The 26636-nt window shown below is 51.2% G+C and overlaps 1 protein-coding gene across 14 annotated transcripts in view; it reads right to left on the bottom strand.

The window, feature by feature from the left end:
* ANK1 (ankyrin 1) overlaps window positions 1-26636 on the bottom strand; it is a 129641-nt gene that overhangs the window by 52680 nt on the left and 50325 nt on the right. For all 14 annotated transcript variants that reach the window (XM_087856367.1, XM_087856376.1, XM_087856371.1 and 11 more), the window contains exons 3-16: window positions 19412-19510; window positions 14807-14905; window positions 14233-14331; window positions 13036-13221; window positions 11924-12022; window positions 11352-11450; window positions 10958-11056; window positions 8708-8905; window positions 7223-7321; window positions 6709-6807; window positions 6120-6218; window positions 4633-4830; window positions 3977-4075; window positions 3450-3548 (exon numbers count right to left, since the gene is read on the bottom strand). In XM_087856367.1, the coding sequence (XP_087712493.1) occupies window positions 3450-3548; window positions 3977-4075; window positions 4633-4830; window positions 6120-6218; window positions 6709-6807; window positions 7223-7321; window positions 8708-8905; window positions 10958-11056; window positions 11352-11450; window positions 11924-12022; window positions 13036-13221; window positions 14233-14331; window positions 14807-14905; window positions 19412-19510 (1671 nt within the window). The remainder of the gene's footprint in view (window positions 1-3449; window positions 3549-3976; window positions 4076-4632; window positions 4831-6119; window positions 6219-6708; window positions 6808-7222; window positions 7322-8707; window positions 8906-10957; window positions 11057-11351; window positions 11451-11923; window positions 12023-13035; window positions 13222-14232; window positions 14332-14806; window positions 14906-19411; window positions 19511-26636) is intronic.

Below are 26636 nucleotides of genomic sequence, written 5' to 3'. Positions count from 1 at the left end.
CCCCGGCGAGGAACCGGGGACCTGGAGTCAGTCCTCCTTCCACATTAACTAGCCGGGTGACTGGAGAGTCCGTGTCCTCTAGACACCCTTCTGTATTTTTAAAAGGCATTTAAATAGGATAATGACATCCAACTTGTTCTTTTCTGGCAGCTGTTGGATGGATAAAATATGATAATATATGTGAAGGTGTTTTCCAAAATAAAGATACAAAAGTAATAAACCTGCATACGGTTTGTCAGTGCACTGGTTTAACAAGATGTTTGAGGCCATGACAAGACGACGGCGCCTGGCCAAAATGTGACACCATATACTGTTTATTCAGCTGGTCTCTCTCTCTCTGGTAGGAAGGCTTTTCCAGGGAAGGAAGCAGCTCATGGGTTTACGTTCCAGAGTGAGCTCCTCGTCCTGCTGCAGACAGATGAAGTCTGCTTTGGCCCTCACTGTCAGAAACCCCTTCTACTTCCATGGTCCCCTGTACAGCAAGTCAGGCAGGCATTTTTATTATTATTTCATTTTGTGGCTAAAGAAGTCAGCTCTCGGCGAGGTTAAGTGCCTTATCTAATGTCACCTAGTAAAGAAACAACAGGAGACCCACGCCGGCCTGCAGACCCCAGAGCTGAGGTTCTTTCGGCTGGAAGAGTGCTTCTCAAACCACAATGTGCACACAAAACACTCAGGATCTTGCTCAAATGTAGACTTGACTTAGAAGTTCTAGGGAGGCCCCAAATTCTGCGTTTCTCACAAGTTTCCAGGTGATGCTGAGGCTGCCGGCCCAGGGACCACACTTTGTCGTGAGGCCCCCTGCACGTTCAGGGCTAGAAGAGAGACCGGGCCTGAGGACCTCTGAGCAGGACCCATGACTTTCAAAGCACATGCACACTAGTCCCAGAGCGCATGGAATGAGATGTTGGTTTCCCCACCTTCACCAGCATTCTTCCGGCTACCCGCAAGAACTGAACCTCCCTGCCCGTCTCTGACTGTGCAAACCATTCTGCCAGGACCACTGTTCACAAAAAGGAAAGAGGACAAAGGGGATCTGACAGTATAGTAACATTCCCGTTTTATAGCATTGGAGGACAGGGAAAGAGCCACTTGGAAAGTGGATTTTGTGGGAAAATGAGAACTTGTAATTTACCCAAAGAATGCTATTGAATTAAAAAAATCATTTCCTCTGAATAATTACGTAAGATAATTCATTTGAGTGTTCCTTTCTAAAAAAAAAAAAGAGAATACATTCTTTTTAGGCTGTGTTCCCATAATGAGATCAACATTTTGATTATAATATTAACTAAACAAAATAATGTTTGGATCATACCAACAGAAGGCAAAGAAAGAGGTGCGGCTCACTGGGTGAAGCCTGAGATTCGAGCCGTCCCCAAAGGGGATCTCTCTGTGAGGGGAGCACCAGAGAACGCCGACTTCTCCGCGCCGTCACAGGAGGAACTGGGATGAGGTTGCTGAAGCCCTAAACAGAGCCCAATCCCTAGCAAATATCCACAGCATGAAAGCAACGATTATTAGGACTCTTTTTCACAGACGAGGGGCAGGAACTGGAGCGAAAGCTGCAGTATCTTCATGGTAGTATAATCAGGAGTCCAGGTCACTTGAGCAGCTGTGGGGGTCCACACTGGCAAAAGTAGCACCCTGTCCTGGCAAAGGGCACCCTTTTGTTGGAGGCAGCTCAGGCCAGGTGACCCCTGGTTAAAACCGACAGCTGGTGGTCTCAGAACACAGACTGCCCCTCTGCGCTTCCCAAAAAGCAGCATTAGAGGGAATGAATGACCTTCTGTAGGTGACAAGGACAAGGGGCGGCTAGGTAGAGAGGTTAGGGACGGCTGTGTGCCCCCAAAAGGTCTTCTTCCCCAAGGAAATGAGCTCATCCGAAAGAAAGCTCGTGCTGGCAAGAGATCTGCCTAAATGTTAAAACAACATTAGCATCAAAATTAGAAGGGGGAGGGTTTGGTTTGGGTGCAGAGAGATTTGCATGTGAAATTCTACAAAATTGCCAGACTACTTGGGAAACTATTTTTTGCCATGGAAACAAACCCCATCTGTACAAGGTCTGTACTTGGATAAGGCTCTCTTTAAATACCATCAACCTGGCTCCAAGTTCTTTTATATCAGGAGGGGAGTGAGGAGGCGGGAGTCCAGCTCTTTATTTTTAGAGGCAGGAGTAAGTCACATCTTAGCAGGGCCGCATGCTCCGTCTACACAGTGACGTGGGCTTGCTACAACAGCGGGGACAGGAGCCCAAGGAGACAGAGGTGTCTGGGAGACGCTGTGTCTCCGGCAAAGTGATGCTGGAAAATTCAGATGAGCATCTAATCTGAGGAGGGAAGACAAACTGAAGCCCGCACCGATTTTCCCTGACTCTGGGCTCTGTTCCCACTGAAGTCAGCAGGTGTCAGCTGTCATCACACACCACCCCCCCTCCCCGTGGCTCCCCCTGCCACATGGCTGAGCACTGGGATGTGCTCTCCCCGAAATTACCCGGTTTTCTGAGTCTTGGCTGCCCTGTAGTGAGCTCCCGGGGCAGGGATCATGGGTGAACCCTTTGTGTCAGAGCCCTGCCCCCTCCCTCCCCTTCCTCCCCTGAATGGCCATCAGCCCCCTCCCCTCACAGACAAACACCACACACCCTCTGGTCCCACACAAGGCAGCCTGTCCCCAAAAATGATCCTCGTGTCCAGCTTTATCCCTTCACCTTGTTCTGGCTCCCCGCCACCCCCCCCCCACCAAGTCTGATCTTACATAAGCAAGCCCAGTCAACTCCCTTTACCTGCTTCCCCCGAGAGGCAATGAGCCTGCTACTCTTCAGGGGCTGACACACCGGCCTTGTGTCCACCACGTAATACAGGTGGGTGTGCCTTATTAAAAACACCGTGATTTAAAATCTGAACTCATACGGGAAATACATTTGGGGCTGACTATTCACACTTGAAATAGCCCCCTTCAAGGTTACGGCAGGTTCCCCTGAAACCCTCGATCTTTCTCAAAGTGGGGACACTGTGCCGCCAGCACCAAATGGAGTCAGAATCTGAGACCAGGGTTCACCGCCCCCCCCCCCCCCGAGATTCCTGGACAAACTGACCTTTGGCAGCCAGCTGACAAAACGCAGCTGGCAGAACTCCGTTGACACGCTGTAGTTTGGGGAACCCATTTGTTGTGTAACACGAAGCCCAGCTCTGCGAGGTAACCTGTTGCTGAGAAGTGTTACCCATTTCCCACCCCACTCCTGGTCTCCAAATAGCAGCAATTACTGCAGGTAACATTTGTGTGAGTGAGGCGACATCTCTGAGGTAAAAATAAAAGCAAAACACAAAAACCCTCCAGCTGCTCCCGGAACAGCTGTGCCCGACGGGGTGGCCCCGGGCCTGCCTTGCAGGGGCTGAGGCCCTGAGCAGGTCTGGGGCTGGAGCCCCCGGTATGCGGACCTGGGGCGGACTTACCCAAGCGGGGCTGTGCGGGGAGCCGCCCCGGGGAAGCAGCAGCCGGACGATGTCCAGGTGGTTGTGATGGACGGCCACGTGCAGGGGAGTCAAGCCATTCTGCAGGGGACAAGACGACAGAGACGATAGCCTTCACTCAGCTGGCTTTCCACCAGTGATCCCTTCAGCTATGGGCAGCACCGTTGGGGGCTCTGTATCATTTCTTTCATACATGGTACGATCTGGTTAAAAGTCCTCCCAAATCCAGTCTTGATCTGAAGTCACTCAAGAGCATAACCCGCCAGACCCGGGACCACCTCCTTGTTCTGAGACCCCGGGGGGGGGGGGCAGCACAATCAACACACTCGCTCGGAGAAGGCCCCCAGGTTTTCTAAGAGCACGGGGCCTTTGTCAGAAAGGCAGTCTTGCCAGAGCCCCTTCCCCCTAGGTGGCCGCCCATTCAAAAGATGGACACAAGAGGCACTAGCAGGGAAGTGTATCCTTGGCTCTGGCCTGGAGCCGAGAGAGGGAGGGAAGTTCAAACTCACTTTTCCCGCAGCATTTGGGTGCGCGTCCCGTTCCAGCAGCAGCTCCGCCACTCTAACCTTCCCATACTTAGCCGCCACATGGAGAGGGGTAAATCCTTTCTGAGGAGAGACACAGGCTGTCAGAACCGTGGGGTGCCAGAGCCGTCTGCCCCAGAGCAAGAGCCCACGGCAAAGGAGGCGTCCCACCGTCGCCGGCATGGAGACGCCAATCATGTAAAGGACACAACAATGTCTGATCCCTCCAAGAGGCCGAGGCCCCAGGAATCAGCGGGTTTCCTGTCCCACTTGCCACCTGCACCCCTGGTGATGGCACGTAACCATCTTGTGTTGTTATCCCACTACCAGCTAGTCGAGAGCAAGGGTTGTCTTAGTCCTTCTTGTATTCCAGAACCTGATTTGACTAGAGCTAATAGCTAGACCATGATAAGGGATAAAGTTTAGGTGGGGGGACGAGAAACTACAGTTTCACCACCTTTCTGGGCAAGGATGACACATCGGGCTCACAGATGGTGGCCGGTCTGGGGGTGCTGGCCCCCTATCTACTTTCAGCATCATCCAGGCAATGCAGAGGACCAGGTGGGAATGCCCGTCCCACACCCCAGGACCAGCGGTGACAACCCAGTTGCCTCTTGAGAACGGGAGGAAGAAGGCTGTACCTTGGTCATGCATGCCTGGGATGCTTCCTTTTCCAGAAGGGCCAGGGCCGTCTCCACATGGCCTTCTCGGGCCGCAATGTGCAGGGGGGTGTGCCCGGCAGTGGTGGCCAGGTTGGGATTGGCATTATTTTCCAGCAGGAGCTTCACCATGTTCATGTGGCCGATGCGAGCCGCGCAGTGCAGCGGGGTCTGGTCATCCTGGAACCCAAAGTGAAGACAAGCAACAGGGAATACTAAGGTTTCTTAATCCAACCCCTCACTTTACAAAGAAGAAAGGTGAGGCCCAGAGAGGCCAAGTGACTTTCTTTTTTTTTTTTTTTTTAAAGACTTTTTTTATTTATTCGACAGAGATAGAGACAGCCAGTGAGAGAGGGAACACAAGCAGGGGGAGTGGGAGAGTAAGAAGCAGGCTCATAGCGGAGGAGCCTGATGTGGGGCTCGATCCTATAATGCTGGGATCACGCCCTGAGCCGAAGGCAGACGCTTAACCGCTGTGCCACCCAGGCGCCCCACCAAGTGACTTTCTTAAGGTCACACAGCTAGTAAGATGAGGAGCTGGGATTCAAATCAAGTCTCTGAGTTATAGAAACAAATACGTTCTCTCACTTAATCCTCACAACTATCCTTCCAGTTAGCTGTTATTTGTACTGAATTGCCTAAAGGCTCAGCCTTCCATCTGTAAAATGGGAACAATAATCTACCTCATAGGGCTCTGGTTAGGATCAAGCAGGTGGTGTACATAAAATGTTTCACACAGTGTAACTGGAGCTCTTCCTGTCTCCCAAGTCACGTCTGAGCGGATACCTGCCTCTCTGCTTAAATGGGGTCATGGGAAAGTCTAAACTGCTGAAGGGGAAAGATGGCTTTTTCCTCTCACCCTTGCTCCTCCTCCCCCCGATACTGAAGGGGTTCAGGGGTAGGTTCTCGGTGCTGTTGGGCCCAGCTGGGGGCCTCGGGCATGGCCCAAACACAAACCACAGTTCTAAGTCTAAACTGAGCCCCTGTCATCGGCAGAGAAGGAAAACCCAATGTTGGTCAGAGCCAACTGCCTTGCAAATTCAGCAGCAATTTGTACTGTTCACTTGCCCAACCCTCGAGAATACTTTTTACAGTCGGGGCATCTTCCTTTTTTAGATCAAGTAATTCCTGACTGGTTTTCACTGGTAACACGTTCTCCAAAAAGTTGCTTCTCCTCTTACCCCATGACTGTGACCACCATGAAACCCTTTCAGCCCCCGAGCCGTGCAGGCCAGCCATGCTCTTTGGGCTTTCATAACCTAATGAACAGACAGCTCTGACGCAAACCTATCTCCAGCCTTCTCAGAACCCTGCACAGCAGAGTCTCAGCGTTCAGGACAACCACCGTGGGAACGACGAGGAACCTCTGTGCCACACGCACTGCTGCCGGGCCTCTCATAAGGGTGGGTTTCTCCTCGTTGCCCTTGAATTGCTTACATCCCAGGCTCCTTCCCGCCTCCAGAACTCACCTTGGCCTTGGCATTGACTTTGGCTTTGTTCTGGAGCAAATATTTGGCCACTTCCGTGTGTCCTGCTCTGGCTGCCATGTGCAGCGGGGTCTCCACTTTCTGTGAAACAGCAGAATTGTAGACATGTTCATGCATGCCGAGTTCCCAAAATGACACACGCAGAGTTCCAAAGTGCCAGCCTGGAGTAACTTGGTGGGTTTGTGTCCAAGAGATGGAGTCGTCCCAGCACGCGGTTATGACACCTGGTACGTGCGTGCGTGCGCGTGTGCGTGCGTGCGTGCGCGTGCGTGTTCTCGGTATACTTAAAAGTAAACTTCAGAGCTGACGAATGTTAAAAACTGTACATGTATTCCCCGACAACACTTACAGAAGTTCCCAAATTATTGCCTAAAGAAAACCCCTAGGACTGACAGATGTGTGACGAATTTAACGGGGAAAGGCACACACATATTCTCCCCAAACCCGAAGTCTCTCCTATTGTGAGATTTCTCGCTCTAGCCCCAGAGAGGAGACCTTAGCATCAGTATCTGATCTCCCGTCTGAGCTCTCCGTCCGGAGGACAGAGTCCTTGCTCTCCCCACGGCCTTACCACGTTGGAGACGTTGGGTGACGCCCCTCGCTGCAGAAGGTTCTTCACGATGGGCAGGTGCCCCATGAAGGAGGCCACGTGGAGAGGTGTCAAGCCAGACTGGAACACACAAGAGAGGAATGAGAACAGAGGAGCCTTTCCTGCTCCTACAAAGAAGAGACAGCCGGATGAATCTAGTGCTTTCTTGTTTCTAGGGGCTGCAAAATGGTTTTCCAAGCAAAGGGAGTTAAATGAGATGGGTTTGCTCCCAGGAAAATGGTTGGAGGGGAAAAAAGTCACTGCAGGGTGACTCTGTGTGCTTCACAACTCAAAATCCTGCACCTGATCTTGGAAAGCTCCCTGAAACTCGACACACGTTCCCTTGTCTAGGTCACCCAATTTATCCCTTCCAGTAGTCAGGACTTGCACACACACACGCAGTCCTGCAGCCCCATGTAGCTAAGAGGAAGAACTCTCCAGAAAGCCTTTGGAAGAAGACCACGGGCTCATGTGCCCATCTGCGGAGCTCTCCTACCTCAGTGACGGCGTCAAAGGAGGCCCCGGTCTTCAGTAGCAGCTCCATGACACGGGTGTGGTTCTTCTTGCAGGCGATATGCAAGGGGGTAAAGCCATTCTGCAGCCCCCCCCAGGGAGAAGACAAGCAGGAACTTACAACTCTAGCCCAAGGGGCCCCCAGCCCCCCCGCTGATGAAGAGGCAGCCTCTGCCCACTGCCTGGACTGTCCGCTACTGCCAGTCCCCTGAGAGGCAGGGGGCTCTCCCTTTAATGCACCAAGCACGTTTCTGAACACATTGTTTATAAACCTTTTAAAAAAATTTAATCATATTTTGGATGCACAAAAAGGGCCCGCTGTTTTAAGTTTCCTTCAGGGGAAACTGACAATAAAGAGCACTTTTGTGAAGCAAATCGTGTTCCCTCTCCCCTGAAATCACCGATCACTTTTAGTAAAGTGGATTTTGGGACAGCAGCTCTGCTGTGTATGTCAACTCCACAAGGGCGGGGAGTTTTATTTGTTTGTTTTTGTGTTTGTTTTCCCGGGGTTTTACTCAGGGAGGCAGTGGTTCTCCGTGGGGAGGGGGGGGATTTTGTCCCACCCCATCCCTTGGGACATTTGGCAATGTCTGGAGACACTGATGATTGTCACAACCAGGGGAGGAAGATATCAGAACTGGGGGGGGGGCAAGGACGCTGCTAAGCCAGCCCCCCCATAACAAGGAACATCAGACCCAAAATGTCCATAGTGCTGAGGTTGAGAAATGCCCCAGCTACCCCAGAATAGTCCCTGGAATGTGGCAAGGGCTCAGTGAAAGCTTTCTGAATGAATGAAGGAGCCATCCTTGCGAACCCGGTAGCTCCCCTGCCTTCTCAATTCTCCCCTGCGGGAGTGGGCAGAGAGGAGATGGTGGTCAAGGACATGTGCTGTGCAGAGCTCTGGCCCCACCAGATCCCCGACACTGCCCTAGGAATGCCTGGCCTGGGGCAAGAGGGAGAGGAACCATAGTCCCTGGAGGGAACTGGTTTTAGGCGAGAACTCACTTTTACACCAGCACTAGGAAAACTCTAAGCCCATGAGCAGAGGAAGGATGCTTAACTCAGCCCATTTCACTCACCCCCCCCCAAGCAGATAAAAAAGCCAGGCAGCCTATAAGGAATCACTGTTCGTCAGCTCCAGGCTGGCTCAGATGGAGTGGCACCCCCAACCCACACACGTACCACGGACACTGCTTCTTAGTGAGGTCTCCTGGGCCCAATTCCCCTCCCCCCTGACCTCGGCCTGTCATCAGGGTGCCGAACGGGGAGTGTGAAGGTCACCAGCCCGCCTGCGTGCTACCTTGCCTTCTGGGCCCCAGCTGGCACTGCCATGTTCCAGGCCCCGAGTCTTGGGGGTACCTCCAGGCACCGAATGGTGCACTTCCCACCAGGCTCAGCCACGCAGCTCTGGTCCTGCTTCCCTTAGCCTTTGCCCTTCTGGCACCTTCTCTTGTGGCCTCCCACTCACCAGGGCTCTGGAATTTGGTTTGGCTCCTTTATCCAAAAGGACCTTGGCTACTCTGTGGTGGCCGCAGTGCGCTGCCACATGGAGTGGGGTCAGATGGTCCAGGGTGATGTCGTCTATCTCAGCGTTGTATTGCAACAGAAGTCGGACACAGTCAAGGTGGTCTCCCTGAGCCGCCATGTGAATGGGGGATAAGCCATTCTGGGAGAAGAGGGAGAAACAAGCAGTTGCAAAGAAAATGAACACGGGAATTCAAGGCGATGATTCCAACCTCACTTCCTACTTCTTCCCTCCATGATGCTTCCACATGACTCCTGAGTGAGCTTGGTTCACTCTGGCCCTCGTGCTCCTGCTGCTCTCTGACTACACTCTCCTTTCCACCTCATCAAATCCTCCAAGCCAGCTCCAGCCAGGCTGACCTCTTCGGGATGCCTTCCCTGACCACCCTAGACTTCTGTGGGCTTTTCTTCATCAGTCCCACTCACTCGGACCTTCCTCATAGAGTTGCTGAATTAACTGGTCGGGTGTGTGTCTCTGTACTTACCAGCCTCTTAAGATCAGTGACTGTGCCTCTTATCTCTCATATGCCCCACAATCTCCTTACGAGCACGGCACACACACAGTGGTCCTTCAGTCATGTGCTTTTGAATGAATGAATGACCACAACATGGAACTTGGATCTAAATCCCTCTGTTTTTGGCCACTAACACACACACATCACTTAACCAACTTCGTTAAGGACTCTCACTGTTTCTTAGGTAGCAATCTCTTAAAAAAAAAAAAAACACATTAAAAACAGAGGAGACTCTTCACTCAATCCTTCACCCAGTAATTCAACAAATATTTATTAAGTGATTAATGAGCACCAGGTTATGGGATAAACTCTGGGGAAACAAAAGAGAACAGACATAATCCTTGGCAGAAGGAAGCTTGTGGACCCACAGGCAAAAGAGGTGGAAACAGATACATTGTTGCCACGCAGTGTGGGACCATCAGGGAAGGCAAGATCAAAGCACAGAGGTCCCTTGAGGGTAGAGTTTCCAGGAGGGAGGATGGGGAGTGAAGGCTTTCAGGAGGAGGTGGCCTGGAGCTACGACTTCTCTAGGAAGACAGAAGGGGAAGAACCTCCCAGTGAAGGGAGCTCTGTGTGCTGTACCAGAGGCAGCGATCCTTCGGGAACTCGGGGAGCCCTAGCTATGCGGTGCAAGCTGCAGGAGGGCCGAGTGTGATGGGGGCGCGGAGCTGAGCTCCAGGCAGGCAGGAGGGGCTTCATGACAGTCCGTGAACTCAGGGACTGGGGTCACCAGTTTTTAGCTTTCAGAAAGGGACTATGGAAACATTTTCAGCAAGGGAGGCACACAGTCAAGCTGCATGACAGCTGGTATCCGTGTCACCTCAAAATTCACAGGTTCAAGTCCTAACCCCAGGAGCTCAGAACGTGACCTTATTTGGAAATCAGGTCACTGCAGATGTGGTTAGTTACGATGAGGTCCTTAGAGGGGGCCTAGCCCAATATGACTGCTGTCGTCATAAAAAGGGGAAGTTTGGACACAGACACTCACACACAGAGACCACGCTGTGTGAGCACGAAGGCAGAGGTCAGGGTGATGCCAAAGGAATGCCAAAGATTGCAAGCAACCACCGGACGCCAGGAGAGAGGCCTGGAACAGATTCCCCCTCACAGCCTCTGAAGGTACCAACCCTGCTGACTCTGATCTCAGATTTCCAGCCTCTAGGACTGTGGGACGATGGGCCGCTGCGGTTCAAGCCCCCCAGTGTGAGGCACTTGGCTACCGCAGCCCTAGCAAGCTAATAGTTGCCACTCAGAGAATGTCACAAAGGTCATACCATGCTTCCCAACTGAAAACTGAGAAGTTCTCAGTGAAGAATCTGGCCCGCTGCCTATATTTGTAAATAAAGTTTTATTGGAACACGACTGCTAGTTTGCATATCATCCATAGCTGCTTTCCTACTACAACGGCAGAGTGGAATCGTTGCAACAGAGAGCATTGCTTGCGAAGTCTAAAAATATTGACTCTCTGGCCCTTTAGAGAAAAAGTGGGCCATGCCTGATGTAGCTGATAATTAGAGCTATACCGAGTGTCTCCCGTGTGACAGGCATTGGGGTACACATCACACTGGTTCAGTTAGGAGTATTAGCATCTCTCTTTTTCAGAGATGGGATTTGATCCTGAGTTGGCCAGACCTGAAGCCCTGCCGAAAGGATGCTCCTCATGGGAGGGACGCACGAACCTTGGTTTTGGCTTGGATGGGTGCCCCGTGGTCCAGCAGGATCTCTGAGATTCGCACGTGCCCATTCCGAGCTGCACAGTGGAGAGGTGTCAATTCATCCTTTAAAAGACAGAGTCCAAAAGAGAAAGCCCCAAAGGCACCTATCAGAGCCACTGGAGGGAAGACTGCCCGCGGTATCACTGCAGCCACAGAAGCGAGGATGCTTCCTCAAGGACCAGCTCAACTCCGACACATCTCGCTGTGTCTCCTGCTGCCTCCTGGCTCCTGCTGCGGGCTGTTCCAGGATGCTGGAGGCCCATCACTAGCTGGTCGCGGAGAGCCCACCACCCCAGCGGGGGCTCTGGAAGGCAGAACTCCCTCCCCCCGCCCTGCCGCGGAGCTCACTGGCACCCACCTTGGTCCTCGTTTCTATCTGGGCCCCACGGTCCAGCAGGAGCCGCACCATGATCACGTTCCCCCTGCGGGAGGCGATGTGCAGTGGCGTGATGCCGTTCTGGAAGGGGAGGAACAGGAACCAGTCAGGCTGTGGCATCCTCCTCTCGAATGCAGCTGCTCTGCACCCCATGCCCCTGTCCCCCTCCCTGCCCCCGCCCTACAGTGGCAGCAATGCAAGAAGCCACTTTTAGCCTACTGTTAGGACACTTCTCACCTAGGAACGATCTCAAAACCTATGAGGATGTGACAGCATCGTGGGTAATCGCAGCAATCTGGCCAAGGCCTGTCTCTCAGTGTCATCACAACAGACCAGAAGAAAGCCCTGCCCTCCAGGCTTCCCACCTCGAGAATGGGCAAATGGAAACTGATGGGCAGATCATCAGACACCCATCAAGGAGAAGCCTTAAGAGACACCAGGGCTGTCTCACCCGAGGGCACTCATGCCGTAAAGAGGAAATCTGTGGTGTCACAGTGAGGGGAAGACAAGCTCAGGGCCCTGGCCCAGGAGCGGGGCCTGCCAGAGGGCCTTACCTGGGGCGTGAAGTTGACGCTGGCACCCCTGTTGAGGAGTAACTGGGCCACGTTGAGGTTCTCGTAGTGAGCTGCGATGTGGAGGGGGGTGAATCCCGTCTGGGGCACAACAGAGGGGGACAACTTGTCACAAGCCACGCTCCGCCATTTCCACCTCAGAATAAGGACAGGGATTCTGGAAATGTCGGCAGGGCCCGAGGACCCAAGACGGAAGGGTTTGCTGAAGGGGTTGAGAAATGCTTTGTGGCAAGTCATATTCAAAGCTGGGTCTCACCTCTGAGGGACCCCCATTCTTTGTTTTGCGGTTCCTGTGGACAAACCACGGACTAGCATTACCTCAAACTCTTCAGGGCCCACTCATGTGAACGGTTACTTATGAAGAGATGTTAATTAATGAATGACAAGTGCCATGCGGGCCATGATCTTCTCTCTAGAGATTGTTTCAGCTCCCTAAAAGGGCATGGTGACTCAGGGGGCTGGCCAAAGGCGGCCCTTTGGACTCCTTGGCAGGTCATTGTCATCATTCTGTCCCATAAGCCCAAAACCGTGCCTAATCCAGTCAGCAGCCTTCCAGACAAAACCCAGTGACCCTGGGGTGGAGGGACCATGTGACTAGCTCAGTGCGACCCACTCCCACTATAGAGAAGTTGTCAACAGCCCCAACTTACAGAGAATGCATCAGCAGTGCCTCAAAACATCAGACAGCTAGCAGTCCAGGCCCCTGCGGAGCCCTCCCCGTTCTCATCTCCCCACGTAGGGACACCTCCCTTCCTCCACCAGGGGCCAGCCAGGAAAAGAGGGGGATAAATTCTAGAACACCACCTGCCAGATCCCAAAGTTTCACTCTGGCCGGAGAGCCAGCCTGCCCTGGATACTTTTCTGGATGACCGGGGGCAGCAAGAACCTTTCCTGATCCACACGAGGCACATCTTCCTGGGTGTTTGTTCGCTAGGGGGTTTAGCGCGGGGCTGTCCCCTGGCGCTCTCCAGGGCACTAGCGGGAATCCGGAGGCACCATGGCAGCTGGTGGCGCTCTGTGCACAGGGCGAGTGCCCTCTCTGGTCTCGGCGCGTTCTCGGGGAGTGGCTACGCGGCCCAGGGCCTGGCCCTCACCTTGGAGAGCACGTCTGGGTTGGGGTCATTCTGCAGCAGCACCGCAGCCGTCCGGGTGTCGTCGTTGCGTGCCGCGATGTGCAGGGCGGGCAGGCGCACCTTCCCTTTCGTCCCGTAGTTGATGAGGTGGGCCACCACGTTCTCGTGGCCCTGCTGCAGAGCCACCGCTAGAGGAGTGAAGCCGTCCTGGCCACAGGAAAGGAGGAGAGATCCATTCGCTCTGACCCCACCCGACCACTTCCTGTCTTCCAGGCAGGACGCGTGCTCTCACACCTCCGGGCTCTTGCTCATGAGGGGCCCTCCGTGGGAAATGACCTTCTTACCATTCAGAGCCCTCTTCATCTGTCAAGCTCAGTTTAAACGCCATCTCCTCCCTAAAGCCTTTCTTGGACCCACTTTCTTTCTCCGCAATTTCCCAGAGCCGAGAGCCACTCATTTTTCTTTATAACTTGTTCCCAGTCTGACTGAGCGCTCTGAGGGCTTCTACTACCCTGTTTCCTTGCCTACCCTCCCTCTCACCCTTCAACATGGCAGAGGACCATTCATTTCTTCACTGTTTCCTTGCCTACCCTCCCTCTCACCCTTCAACATGGCAGAGGACCATTCATTTCTTCACTGCGCGAGTATTAGTAACACCTACCAAATGCTAGAAACTATGCCAGGCACTGAGGATTGGATGGTGAGCTACTGTGATTAATCTCCTCGGTTGTGTGCCGAGGGGCACAGGACCCCATGAACTGGGGAAGCGGAACGAGCACAAGGTCACCTAACTGTTGAGGGTTACAATGTTAGGAGCCAAGAGAAACTTCGGGCTATCTAGTTCAATTTCATCCTTTCTTCAATGACAAAACTCAGGACCAGAGCTGAAGTGACTCATGGTTTATGGCAGGATCCTTTCTCATCAGGGTCCAGCCTTCAGCCGTGCTTAGTGTGGGAAGGACAAGCTTGAGTCTGATGTCATGTCTCTGGTATGTGCCTGGGCATTCCTCAAGACCCATGACTCTGTTTCTTCCTCCCTCGCAGAGCCGGGCAACACCCAGGATTAGTGCCGTGATCCGAAGGGAAAGAGCACACAACGACACTCCACACTGATTGCAACAAAGGAAGCTCTCAAGGCATGTCCCAGGAATGCACACCCCCAATGGTGTCCTACTCCCGGGGTGTTCAGCAGGGAGGCCATTTGCCCAAGGTACTTACTTCTGTGGCTACATTCTGATTAGCTCCATTTTCCAGTAAAAACTTAACCACTTCCAAGTGATTCTCTTGTGCTGCCATGTAGAGGGGTGTAAAGCCTTTCTGTAGACCAAGAGCAAAGTCATTAACATTCACCCACAAGATGAGAGATGCCAAACCCAGTGCAAAATCCTCACAACTTCAGGACAACTCTCTCTTCTTCCTATTTTCACCTAGCCCACTGGGCCACGTCCCCACCTGTGTCTCTTGGTGGAAAAACTCAGGCTTTGAAATGGCTTAGTGGGATTATTACAAAAGGCCACCAGGTGGGGGCGACACTCCATGGAAATCAGCCTCTTGCACACACATCCCCTCTATTTTCACTCCCTTCCTTGCGAACCCCCCGTGTCCCACGCACCCCTAAACATGCTTTCTCTCCCCAGGTAAACCGTAGTTAGACATATTGTTTGGCTGGTTACCTGAACAGAGGTAGACACACATTGCTGATTAATCTAGACCACGTGCCCACAGTACAACAGAAATGCAAGCGGAGAAGAAGGGCAATGCCTTCTGGCCCGGGACCCCACAGGGCCATTACCTGTGACTGGGCGTTGACATTGGCGCCATAGTTGACCAGCTCCCGGACCACCTCATCCTGACCAGCGAGGGCGGCGATGTGCAGAGCCGTGTTCCCTTTCTGAAACACACGGGGGAGAGGAAGCAGAGGAGGTTTCCCACCCAGCTGTCCACAGTACCGTGACGGTCAAAGGTAAAGTCACCACTAAGGGTACACTAACAAGGGTGTGGGTTGGGGTGGAGGACAGTGGACTTTCTTTACAGCCAAAAGGGATAGAGAGCACGCAGTGTGCCCAACCCTTTATACACCTTGAAACAGTACTGAAAGCCTAAGGAGGAAAACCCTTCCCGTTCTCCACACAGAAAAAATCACGCTAAAGAATAAAGAAGCCACTTCTCAACACCTGGTCTGCTGCCCGCAGACGCAGCGTTCTGTCAGCGGCTGACAGACCGTCGGCCTTCCTCAGGACGCACGCTGAAAGGCGTGCCAGGCAAGCCGGCCTTCTGTGGACGTCCAGCTCCTCACGAGCTGTGACTCTGCAGGGTGACACAGAGCCCCACGAGGCCCGGAGCTCCGGGGAAGGAGGCCGCAGAGGCTGCGGGCTCGGCGCCCTTCACCCGAAGCTGGGCCAAGGGGGACAGAGGAATGAGAGGTGAAGAGAAGGAAGGGCAGAAATATGTAAAGGGACTGAGGGTAATAAAATGAACTCCATAATGCATGTAGGGAAGGGAAGAAAAATATGGACGTAGATGGGGGAAATAGGGAAATCTTGCCGAGGAAGTGACAAAAAAACACTATTTGAAATATCAATCAATAAAATACATATAATGAGCAAGGCCTTTCCCAAATAAGAGAGGAGACAAAAGCCAGAGAGAATAAACACTAGAAGAAAAGGCAGTACACAAGTGTTTTAAAGTAAATATTTGAGGGGCACCTGGGTGGTGCAGTCAGTTAAGCTTCCGACTCTTGGCTTCTTCGGCTCAGGTCATGATCTTGGGGTTGTGAGATCAAGCCCCGTGTCAGGCCCCGTGCTGGGCATGAAGCCTGCTTAAGATTCTCTGTCTCCCTCTCCCTCTGCCCCTCCCCCACCTATAAATAAATAAATAAATAAATAAATAAATAAATAAATAAATAAATAAAGTACGTAAGTAAGTAAACTTTTAAAAAGCTAAAACCCTTTATAGGGACTAAGAAAGCAGGCAGGTGGGGCGCCTAAGTGGCTCAGTCATTAAGCATCTGCCTTCAGCCCAGGGTCCTGGGTTCGATCCCCATATCGGGCTCCTCTGCTGGGAGCCTGCTTCTTCCTCTCCCACTCCCCCTGCTGTGTTCCCTCTCTCACTGGTGTCTCTCTCTCTGTCAAATAAATACATAAAATCTTAAAAAAAAAAATAAAGAGAAAGAAAGAAGGCAGGTTCTGAGCAGGTGGCTGGAACACTCAGATTTTCTTGTCCGGATCCGTTCTGGGTATTTAACCATTGCTGGGTGGGGTTCAGCTCTGGCAGGCTGCGTGTGATCAGGAATGCCAGCCTTCCTGCCGGTCTCCCTCCTGCCTCCCGGAGGTCCTGGGGCTGGAATACAGGCACGCTCTCCACTGGCACCCCTGCTCAGTGAGAGGCAGGCAGGACGGGCCCCCCCACAGCTTCTGTCCACAGGGCAGGCAGGAGAAACAGGACCTGTCTGGGCCCATCTGTCCCTCTGCTATTTAAGGAGCAGAGATCCCAAACGAACTCATGTTTTCGTAGTTCAGATGGTATATAATTTACCTAAACTACATAAACACTTGCTAAGCCATCTTAGGCAACTCAAGCCCCGACAAGTAGGGACTTCAAACTCAGTCCACACACGGGGGCCATCTGTCACTGGGAGAAAAGTGTCCTCACCTGGGGGAACAGAGCAGCACGGGCACCAAGCCTTGTGGCCCCCCGGCCACTGCTGCCCCAGGCCCCCGCAGGTGGGAGAGACAGCCCACTGCAGGCACCTGGGGCCTGGAGGGGGCTCAGCTCTTTGTTTCTAAACAAAGTGTGGCCTGTATCAGGCAGGAGAGTCCTGCTTGTCGCCTCCCAAAGTTGTCTTTTTGACTTCTCCTTAATTCCATTTGATAAACCAAAGGTTCTTCCCAAATATCTGTCAGAGAGTAAGTGCCAGAAATGAAGGTATGGATGCTAATTAATCATTTTTCATGGAAGCAAAGAGCTTACATTTAGAGGCCTTGGCACCTGGGTCCGACTCACTCACTGTACCAAGTGGGACACGGCTTTTGGCACCAGAACCTTCTCTAGAAATCAGGACTCAGAACTCCAAGTCTCCCCATTTAGAAGGAAGTGTGCTGTGCCCATTCATGCGTCTGCTACACAGCGAGCACATGCGTGTTATGCGTTGGTCCAGGCGTGGGAGTATCGAGATGGCAGACACTCAGGCTCCTTGCCCTCAAGAAGCAATGTCAGATGTTGCTTTCCATCTGCCCCTCTCTGCCTGAAATCACACGACAGCAGAGCTCTTCCCATAGAAACCCATGGGGGTGGGGGTGGGGGTGGGGGCAGATGGGCCCTCGTGGAACCCTCGCTGTGGATCCTGGCCCACCTTCTGGATCTGGGCTGAGGGCATCATGGGTGATGGGTAAGAGCAAAGGGGGGACTGTGGGAAACAGACCCCCCAACTACAGACACGTGCACACAGTGCAAGGTGCAAGAGGGCCCCTGGCCTGGGATGAGGGTCACAGGGCAAGGAGTTGGGGCCCCTGTTTTCTCCATCCCTCCCTCTGCATGAAGGAACATGCCCTCGAAGGAGCAAAAAAAAAAAAAATTTCTTAGCTACATGTGATCCACAAAGCCCCCTTTGTCCCCTGGTAGGGAGTCCCGGATCCTGGAAGGGAGGTGGCTGGGGCAGGTGCCAGGTAGCCGTGAGCAGGGAGATGCGGGCTTTCTCCCCCACCACCAGCCTAGAGGCTGAGCACAGGCCTCTGAGAGCCAGAGACGGGAGGATGGGGACAAGAATGCTTTTGTTTTGTGCTTTTAAAATTTCTAAGCACAGTTTAGGAAACTATATCGGTTTTGGCTTTTTTACTCTTTTCTTTTTTTAATCTTTCTCATGCTTGCGAGACCCATTAGAGTTCCCCAATCTGCTAGACTCAGGCTCAGCCCACGGTTTCTGCTTCACCTTTTTTCCTCCCTCTGTGCGGCATTCAGAAACCACGTTGGCTGACAAAATGTCTATAAATAACAAAGACACACCAAGCGTTCGCTTGCAAAATAACAATCAAAGGGGGAAATTCAGCGAGAGCGAAAGCACTGGAGCACGCTGTTGGCGCAGCTCCTGGGGCCGCGCCAGGGGAAGAGGAGCCCGCAGATGGCGCGCTGCTGGCAGCCAGGTACGGGGGAGCGCCAGAAGGAGAACGAACTGCATCCCCTTCGTCCACAGAAGGAGGGTGAAAACAACTGGTACTTGTCAGGAAAAAAAAAAAACAAACCACACAGACATCCAGAAAGAACAAGTCTTGTCTATTTCACCGGCACGATCTCTTCACCTTCGGGAAATGACATGAAAATTACAGAATTTTACTGCCAGGGATGACTGTACCTTCATAATATTTGGGTGATGCACTTCATAACTATTATATCTGGCGTCTACGTACTGTTCTTCCGGTTCTGTGCTGGAGAGAACCGCCCAGAACTGAAATTGAGGCTGGGTGTGAGACCACGGATAAGGAACAGCAAATGGAAAGAGGCTGGCGGCCCAAAGCCAAGAGGAAAAAGGCGGGAAGTAACTGGGAAGAAAGAGGAGAGGAAGCAGTACTCAAGTCAGCAGAGAGAGGTGAGTTTTTGGTGTCGATTTGTTTTCAAGTGCCGGTGGCAGCCTCTTGCTTGCTAAGCAAACGGGATGGATGGATGTAAGAAATAAGACCGATTTTGCAAGCTGTAGATGCATAATTTTGTGACTGTGGTTTCTGGGCTTCTGTCACTGGGGCTACGGGGAAGAGCATGTTGGTGTGGGGGCTGTGACGTCAGCCTTTGCCCAGTGCCTCCTAATAGGAGAAGAGAAGGCTGTTCAGGGCAATCAGGGAGGGGAGGAAGTCAGTGTGGAGCTGACCAAGGAGACTGCTGGAGAAGAATAACTGCGAGGCTCTGGCCCTCTTCTCCCTGCCGCAGTAGCAACACAGCCACCAGTATTTGCTGATGCCTGTTTGTTTGTCATCTGAATCCTGAAACCAAGAATTATCATCCCCATTTTACAGATGAGGGAGTTGAGACTTCTCACTAGCTAACAAGTCACAGAGTATGAAGGATCTCTGCTGGGATTTGGACCCCAGGCACCTGACAGTGGGGTTTCCAGCGCTCTTAGCCCCCTGGAGGAGTCAAAGACCCCAAGAAAACAGAAAGCCATGAAAAGGGCTCTATTTCTAGGTTTATAATCTAGTGAGGAGGATAAAGTAAAAGCCCACTGACTCTTTGTGGAAATAGGGTCCTGTGCTTTTCAGGCGACTTCAGGGATGCCTAGAACTGGGAAGCGATGGGAAGGACAAGAGAAATTCAGAAGCCCGTTTGGGTTTCTGTCAAGTTTGGGGCAATACATGAGGGACCCCCACACTTGAATTATCAATGAAAAGCTCCCGCTCCTTAAGAGACATACCTTGGTTGTCGTTTCTAGAATGATTTCTTTGTGCAGAAGTTCAACCACCATCTTCACGTGGCCTTCTTTAGAGGCCAGGTGCAAGCCGTTCAGCCCATTCTGTAAAGAGCAGAGAGGCAGGAAGAGTGTGGTTAGGGGACTCTGCATTCTGTTCCAGCGGCTGGGATGAGGCCACTTCCCTGTGAAGAGATGTGTGACGGACCAGAAGGGAAGAACGGGAGGGGCCCTGGTGGCGCTGGCCCAGCCTCTCCGAGCTCTTTTCCGCAGAAGCACCAGATAATAGGAACGCAGGGCAATAACAAGACCACCACTCCCTGGACTCATCTCCATCAGAAGTGTGGGGAAGCTCTCACTAAGGCAGTGGGTAACCCTGAAATTCAGATCTTGGCCAGGCTTTTGGCGATCACGTCATGGAAGTTCTATAGCTTTAACCCCTGGTTAATTTTCATGGCAGCAAGCAGTAAAAGCAAGGGGCAACACCAGTGTATCCCAAACATTTGTAGACATAAATGCATATTTAGTAAAAAAAAAAAAATTCTGAAATAAGGTCTTTTGAGAATTAAATACCACCAACCACCCAGCTATAAGACTTCCTCGACAGAAGAATCGGTATTAAAATGGTCCCTTGGCCACTTTGCCATTTCAAATGCGGTCAATCTTGTCTGACAGTTCAATTGTGGGGTGCGGGTGGGGAGAACCAACACTGTCCGTGCCCAACTGGCAGTCCACAGGAGCAGAACTCTCCCTGACCGCAGAAAGGTCCAGCTGTACGTGCTGAGGGTTGAGAGAAGGTTTTACTTGGCACTCTCGCATGTCCCACCTTCTGATCCTTGCACTTAAGATGCCTGGAAACTTCCTGGCAAAAGCTGACTTCAAAGAGTGCAACTTAGAGCCACACATAATTCCAACAATATGATGAAACTCATCTCGCTTCCAGTGATGAGCAGATCTTGGCTCCATATGGAAGAGGATTTTAGTCAATCAGCACTCCCTGTGCTCTACTGCTGTGTTTTCTTCCTCCGCCTCCTCCTTGCCCACCAGCCATTCCCCTTTCTTCTCCCATTCCTTCCTGTCTCCTGTTTCAGTCAACGCTGTTCTAGCACATTGCCTTTCAGGGGATGCCCCGCAGCCACTGCAGGCTCTGGCTAACAAAAAAGACCCTCACCACCACAGTGGAAGGACTTCGCTCCTGACGGTGTGACTCGGGGAGCCCCACCACGTGCCCCTGAAATCCCCACTCTCCCTTTGTGTCTGAGCATTCAGGACCAACGAATGCTCGTGGCAAGCGACGGCCCTGCCTACGGGAGCGCCAAACCCCAGCAGTCAGCTTCAGGAGATTCCTGTTAAAACACAAATATTCTATCTGGGAGTGGCAGTGCATTAATCCCTAACAGGTGAGTCCTGTTGCTTTGCTAATACTGGCAGAGGAAGTAATGAGGAAACACTGAAATAAGGAGAGAGAGGACAGGTACCTCAGGATGGGAGAATGGAAGGTATCTAAAACTCTCTTTACATTGGGGCCTTGAACAGGGAAAATACAACAGGTGCCTGGGGTGTCAGAAAAAGGAGGAAGTGGGCTCTGAAGGGAACTTCACTGCATTTCCATTCAATTAGGCCCTCCCCGCACCCCCAAACATGCAGAGTGCAGTGGACCAAATCTTTGCATGTCAGCACAGCCAGCTTGGCCGGGTGTGTGTGGGGGTTGGGGGGCGATGGGAGGGTCCTCTCACGCAACATTCCCTCATGCAAATGCCTAGAAATCACCGTGAGATGTTCTCCTCTTGCAGACTGCATACACCATTAAATGCAGCGTACAAGCAGTGTGAATTATTCACACCCCAGTGTGAGCGGGCTTATCCGATAAAGGCTGGGCCCTGTCAGGTTTGATAACAGAAAGGGAGACATCGGATCTGTGAGAACAGGAATCTGGGGGAGGGAGAAGAACACTGGGTGGCAGTAAACCAGTTCCCCTCCAATCAATTTGCAAAACACAAATTCGCTGAAAAGCAATCCGTCCAGGGACTGGGGCTCTGGAAGCCTGGAGCCCCTCCCTGCAGCTTCAGGCCCTCAGCTCTACCCCAGGGCAGGTCTGCACAGGAGCCCCTCCTCCCTCACTGTGCTTTGCCATCCCCTCTGGAAACCCAGCAGTGTTCTGGAAGGTTCCCTGCAATTGCTCAGGACTCTGGCTGGTGTCTGCGGCTGCCGCAGTGTGCTTCCCACAGGGGACTCAGCTGTGGCGGCAGGGAGAGTGGCATGGTGCTGACGGCTGTGGTTTTAGTGCTAGCTCGGGCAGCACGGTCCCCTCCCATGAGCAGTCGCGGCTCCCGAACGCCTCAAAGCTGGGGAGCTGGCAAGTCAACAAGGAAAACACCTAAGTTGACTGCTAATGCTCCAGGGTGTCTTGTTCCTGCTCTTTGGAGCCCGTGTCAGCATCTCCATCCAGAGGGATTCTAGACGTCCTGTGTGCCCAGGGAATGGAGTGGAATGAGATGTCAGGATCCCTGAACACTGAAGAAATCAAGGTCTGGGGTAGTCAAACGACCAGCCAAGGTCACACATCCTTTCTAGGGCACAGCCACATACAAAATAAATCTGGATTTCCCAAGAAAAAAAGGGCTTGGGGTTTTTTTGTTGGTGGTGGTTTTTGTTGTTGTTTTTGCCCTTAGGAAGTAGTATGTTTCCATCAGAGGATAAAAGCCCATTTCTCCTTGTTTTGCTCACCAGGCAGCTCAGCACGAACCCTCAGTCACAATCACTCATACGGGTCTGTCACGGCCACTATAGCTTGATATCCAGAATTTTCTTTGCCCTGATCCACAGAAAGTCCCTCTCTTTCCCTCCCTGCATCACAGGCCTCCCTCTGAAAGCTACACTCTTGGCAGAAGGCGCCACACAAAAGGGACCATCTGAACGGATCTGTGTCTTAAATTGTGTAACTCAGCTTCCATCCCAGATCCTGGATCAATGTTCTCTTTCTTCTTTATGACTTTGTATTTTTCTGACTCTATTTTTAATTTGTTTGTTTGCTCTCAGCATAGTCACCCGAAGTCACTTTCCAGTCTATCACTGTGGTGATCTGAATCCAATGCCCTCCTCAGAGCCACAGAACCACGCTCCATCTGGCATAGCTGTCACATGCAAGATGCCTATGACATGCATAGGAGATACGCGAGAAGGCCCGGAACTCACCGCAGAACAAGATCACCTATGGAACACGGCAGGACCGAACACTTGTCTCAGCCACACTTGGAGTCATAGAGTTACCTAACGCGAGCATTTCCTTACTCCAGTTCAGACAGAACTTACTGAGAACCTAGTCCGTGCCTGGCACCACACTAGAGATGAATAAGACACAGACCTTTATCCTTGAAGATCTCAATTTAGTAGAGGCAACAGATGCATTAAAAATAAGTGCAAGATAATGTGAAAATGCCCAAAATGGCATGCACAAGATTAGAAGCAGCACGGAGAAGAAAGGAGCTGCTCTGACAAGAGGGTCAGGGAATCTTCCCGGAGGCCTTTTCAAGGCAACCTGGGCACAGGCAGGGTACAAGTTCATTAACGATGGCAAGATGAGAAGCTGTTTCTGAGTTTAAATTCTAATCCCATGAGCTAAAATTGCAGAGACAATGCTCCCAGCCCTTCTCACCTAGTGCCCTCCCCTTCTATCCAGGAAGCATCCTAATTCAAGAGAGGCACAAACACCCAGACCCCCAGCAGCAAGTTTTCTCTAGCAACTGGCCTCAGCAGGCGGACAGCTGGTCACCCTCCAGCAGCTAAAGTCGCTGAATGCCTGAAAACTAATTTACGGCACATATACAGTAAGGAACTTGTACAACTGTCTTATTAAATGCATTACTAGAGGGGCCTGGGTGGCTCAGTCAGTTAAGTGTCTGACTCAGGGTCTCAGGGCTGTGAGATCGAGCCCCATGTCCAGCTCCATGTGGAGTCTGCTTAAGATTCTTTCCATCTCCCTCTCCCTCCCCCTCCTCTTCTTCCCCTGCTCTCTCTCTCTCAAGTAAATATAAATAAAATCTTCAAAAAGATGCATTACTAGCCAATACAAGAGATCACTTCCAGTATTTCAAAGATGAAATGAACCACAGAGATGAACCATAAATGCCATCTCTTCAAAACCAGGATCCGTGTGTTTTATTTTAGTTAACTCAAATTTACGTTGTTTACTGAAAGGAAAAAGTAAGCCGCTGAAACTTGCCCTGCATTTTTTCGCCACTCGAGCTACCTTACCCAGCCCCTCCTCTTGATGTTGAACAGCAGACAGACTGCTGAGGGGGATGATGGGGAAAGTCACGTATTTCATATCTCAAGTAACTGGGTATAGAAGGTAAGCAACAAGGAGGTGGAGGAGTATGAGAGTAAATGCTTCAGTTAAATGAGAAGCTGGGGAGCAAAGCATTAACTACTTGTGGCCATTTTTTAACCATATGCCTTCCTTGGGAAAACACCAGCTTGCTAGATTCCTCTTCCTAGAGATTCCTCCTTCGGAGTCTCTAATTGCATGTATATTCGGTTAACTGACATTGTCCCACAGCTCTTGGCTGCTCAGTTCTGTTTTCTCTTTGCCTATTCTTTTTTCTCTGTTGTGTCAATTTTGATCATTTCTATGGATTTATCTTCAAGTTCTTTGATGCCTTCCTCATCTGTGACCAATCTACTGATGAGCCTATTAAAGAAATCCCTCATTGCCAAAAAACTGGTTTTTTTAATTTCTAGCATTTCACTTGATTCTTTTTCCATCTTTCTGCTGAAATTCTTCATCTGTCCATGAATATTGTCCACCTTTTCTACTAGATCCTTTACCACATTAATCACAGTTATTGTAAAGACCATCTGATAGTTCCAACATCCAGGTCATCTCTGAGTCTCCTTCTATTGATTGCTTTGCCTCCTGACAACGGCTTTGTTTTTCTCTTATGTGCATGCGTGCATGTGTGTTGACTTAGGTTAGTTGACTTAGGCTTGAGTTTTGTTACCTTCAGTGCACTAAAGCTTTCAAATTCCTCTAGATGGAGGCTGCTGCTACCTTAAGCTTAGAGTAGGAGCCACGGTGCTGGAGGGATTCCTGCACTGCTGATCTCCCCTCAGCTATCAGCCAGCCCTGCATGCCTGTACCTCAGCTGGGGTCTTTCTCCATGCTTCTGTCCCCTTCCCAGCAGTAACATGCTCTGCCTTTTCGTGGGGCAGGAGGGCAACAGGGAAGCACTCCTTTGTCTTGGCCCAGACTTAGTCTTACAAACAATACCACAAAAGGTCTTGCACCTGGACCTCAAAGGGGGGATTCTTGTTTTAAGCATTCTTTCCCCTTGTCTCTGTGGCAGCAAGACCTACCTTGTCTTTATACTTGGTCTTGGGTGGGAGTTTCTTGCTCCTCTCCAGCAGAAGCAGACCTCTGTTCATTATTGGTACAAGACCATGTTGGGGCCAGGCCAGTCTCCTGCCCTCCTCCAGGTGAACCAGGGTTTTGCCTCTACCTTCCCTGCAGCACCGCTGGGTCTTTGCTGTGTCCTAGGGCGGAGGTAGTTTGTTTCTATTCCTCCCCCGAACAATGGATTTTTGCCTATGGTCTGAAGGTGAGAGGGTTTGTTTTTCCTTCACATGAGGGAAGAATCTGGGGAAGCAGGCAAGGCTTTTTCTGTTCCTGCCTCTACCTCTTCCTCCAAAGCCACCAAGTAACTCCTGTATTCCCCTGCCCTCCTGAGGGACTCTCTCTGGTCTTCTGACTTATCCTAATATGTCTCACGAACGCCCACCGGAGGCCTATGGTTTCAGACACACTGCAGTCCACACTGACCTTTAAGAATTTGTTAAAGATTTTGGCTTGCATAATAGCTGCTTCTTTCTCCCGTACTCTGCCACAGCCACTCTTTGGAGGGGCTTACTGCCCTTCGGAATTCAGTTAACTTGGTTGCACAATGTGATCTCAGCCCTCTGAAGGGCTCAGGACAAATTATAATTTTGTAAATTGTCCAGGCCTTTCTTATTGTTAGGGTAGGAACAATGTTCTTAGAAGCTCTTTACATCCTACGTATTCCCTATACTAAGCCTCTAAAGACGCCTGACCTCATATGATATCATTTCACATGGCCCTAATAGGGCAGACAACCTTTTTATGATCTTGTTTGGCAAATGTGTTCAAGCCAAGCACACATACCTAGAGTTTTTCATCTGCCTCTGCTCTTTTTCAGGTAAAATGTCAACTTAGAGGATTTTTCTGAGAAGCAATCTGTCCAACAGGAGGGGGAGAAGTTCTCAGCCAGGCGGTGTTTCTTTTAACATTTTTAAGAAGGAAAAAAAAAGTCACATTCAGCCTGAATGATTTAATTTGGAGTATTTTCTTGTACCAACTGTGAGAAATTCCATTGGCAAAATACACAATTCCAGACATTTGTTCTCAGTAAATTGTTCCTCTGTTTAGCATCTCTGATTGCCCCAATTACACTAATTGATTTCTAAATGTACAAATACAGTAGACATGTCACAAGGAATTTAACTCTTCTCCTGTCCAATGCAGAGAATGGTTTCAGATTGAAAAGCTATGGAGTCCTGAAATGCGAGATCTCTTTGAAAACTGCAAGAACATCTCGAAAGCTGCTGCTTACCTTCCCATGTGTATACGCACTCTTCCACCTCCTTTTCTCACAGCTGTTTATTTTACCCACTAACATGGCTGGCCCCCACGCCCACAGAGCAGGCAGCCCCAGGTTGTGTCCTGAGGACCTTGAGGCCCACCTCCTCCTTCCACCTCCACCACATGTTCTGAAACTTATTATTTCAGTCCCCCATTCTCTTTATTTGAGCCAAGCAGCGTGTTTCTAGAGGACTTAAGCTAATATGCTAATGTGGTATCCAGGAAGCATGACTTTTTTTATTCATGAACAACTTCTGGTTCGACTCATCAGATTAGTTAGTTGTCATCCGGCCAGGCCCAGAGGCAATGGAGCACTGGCCAGGGGAAGTTTTGATGGGGACGGAAAGGACTGGGATCTTGGTAAGAATAAGCCCAGAGCAGTGGCAGAGAAAGGCAAGAAGTCTGAGGACCCGAGAATGAACAAAAAGAGGGGTGGGGGAGAGGGGCTTCTAAGTAACACTGCCTTCATGCAACACTCCCTTTACTCATAGGGTCAGTAAAGGTTAATGGTTAATTGATCAATTGGTCAATTGGTTAATCAGAAGATCTTGCCCATAATAAGGATAAGGATGTAGA

The sequence above is a fragment of the Ursus americanus genome, chromosome 27 (genome assembly GCF_024610735.1).
Source record: "Ursus americanus isolate L20-20 chromosome 27, mUrsAme1.1.p, whole genome shotgun sequence".
Taxonomy (NCBI): domain Eukaryota; kingdom Metazoa; phylum Chordata; class Mammalia; order Carnivora; family Ursidae; genus Ursus; species Ursus americanus.
The sequence above is the reverse complement of the archived record's forward strand: the minus strand, read 5'-3'. Positions and strand labels throughout refer to the sequence as shown.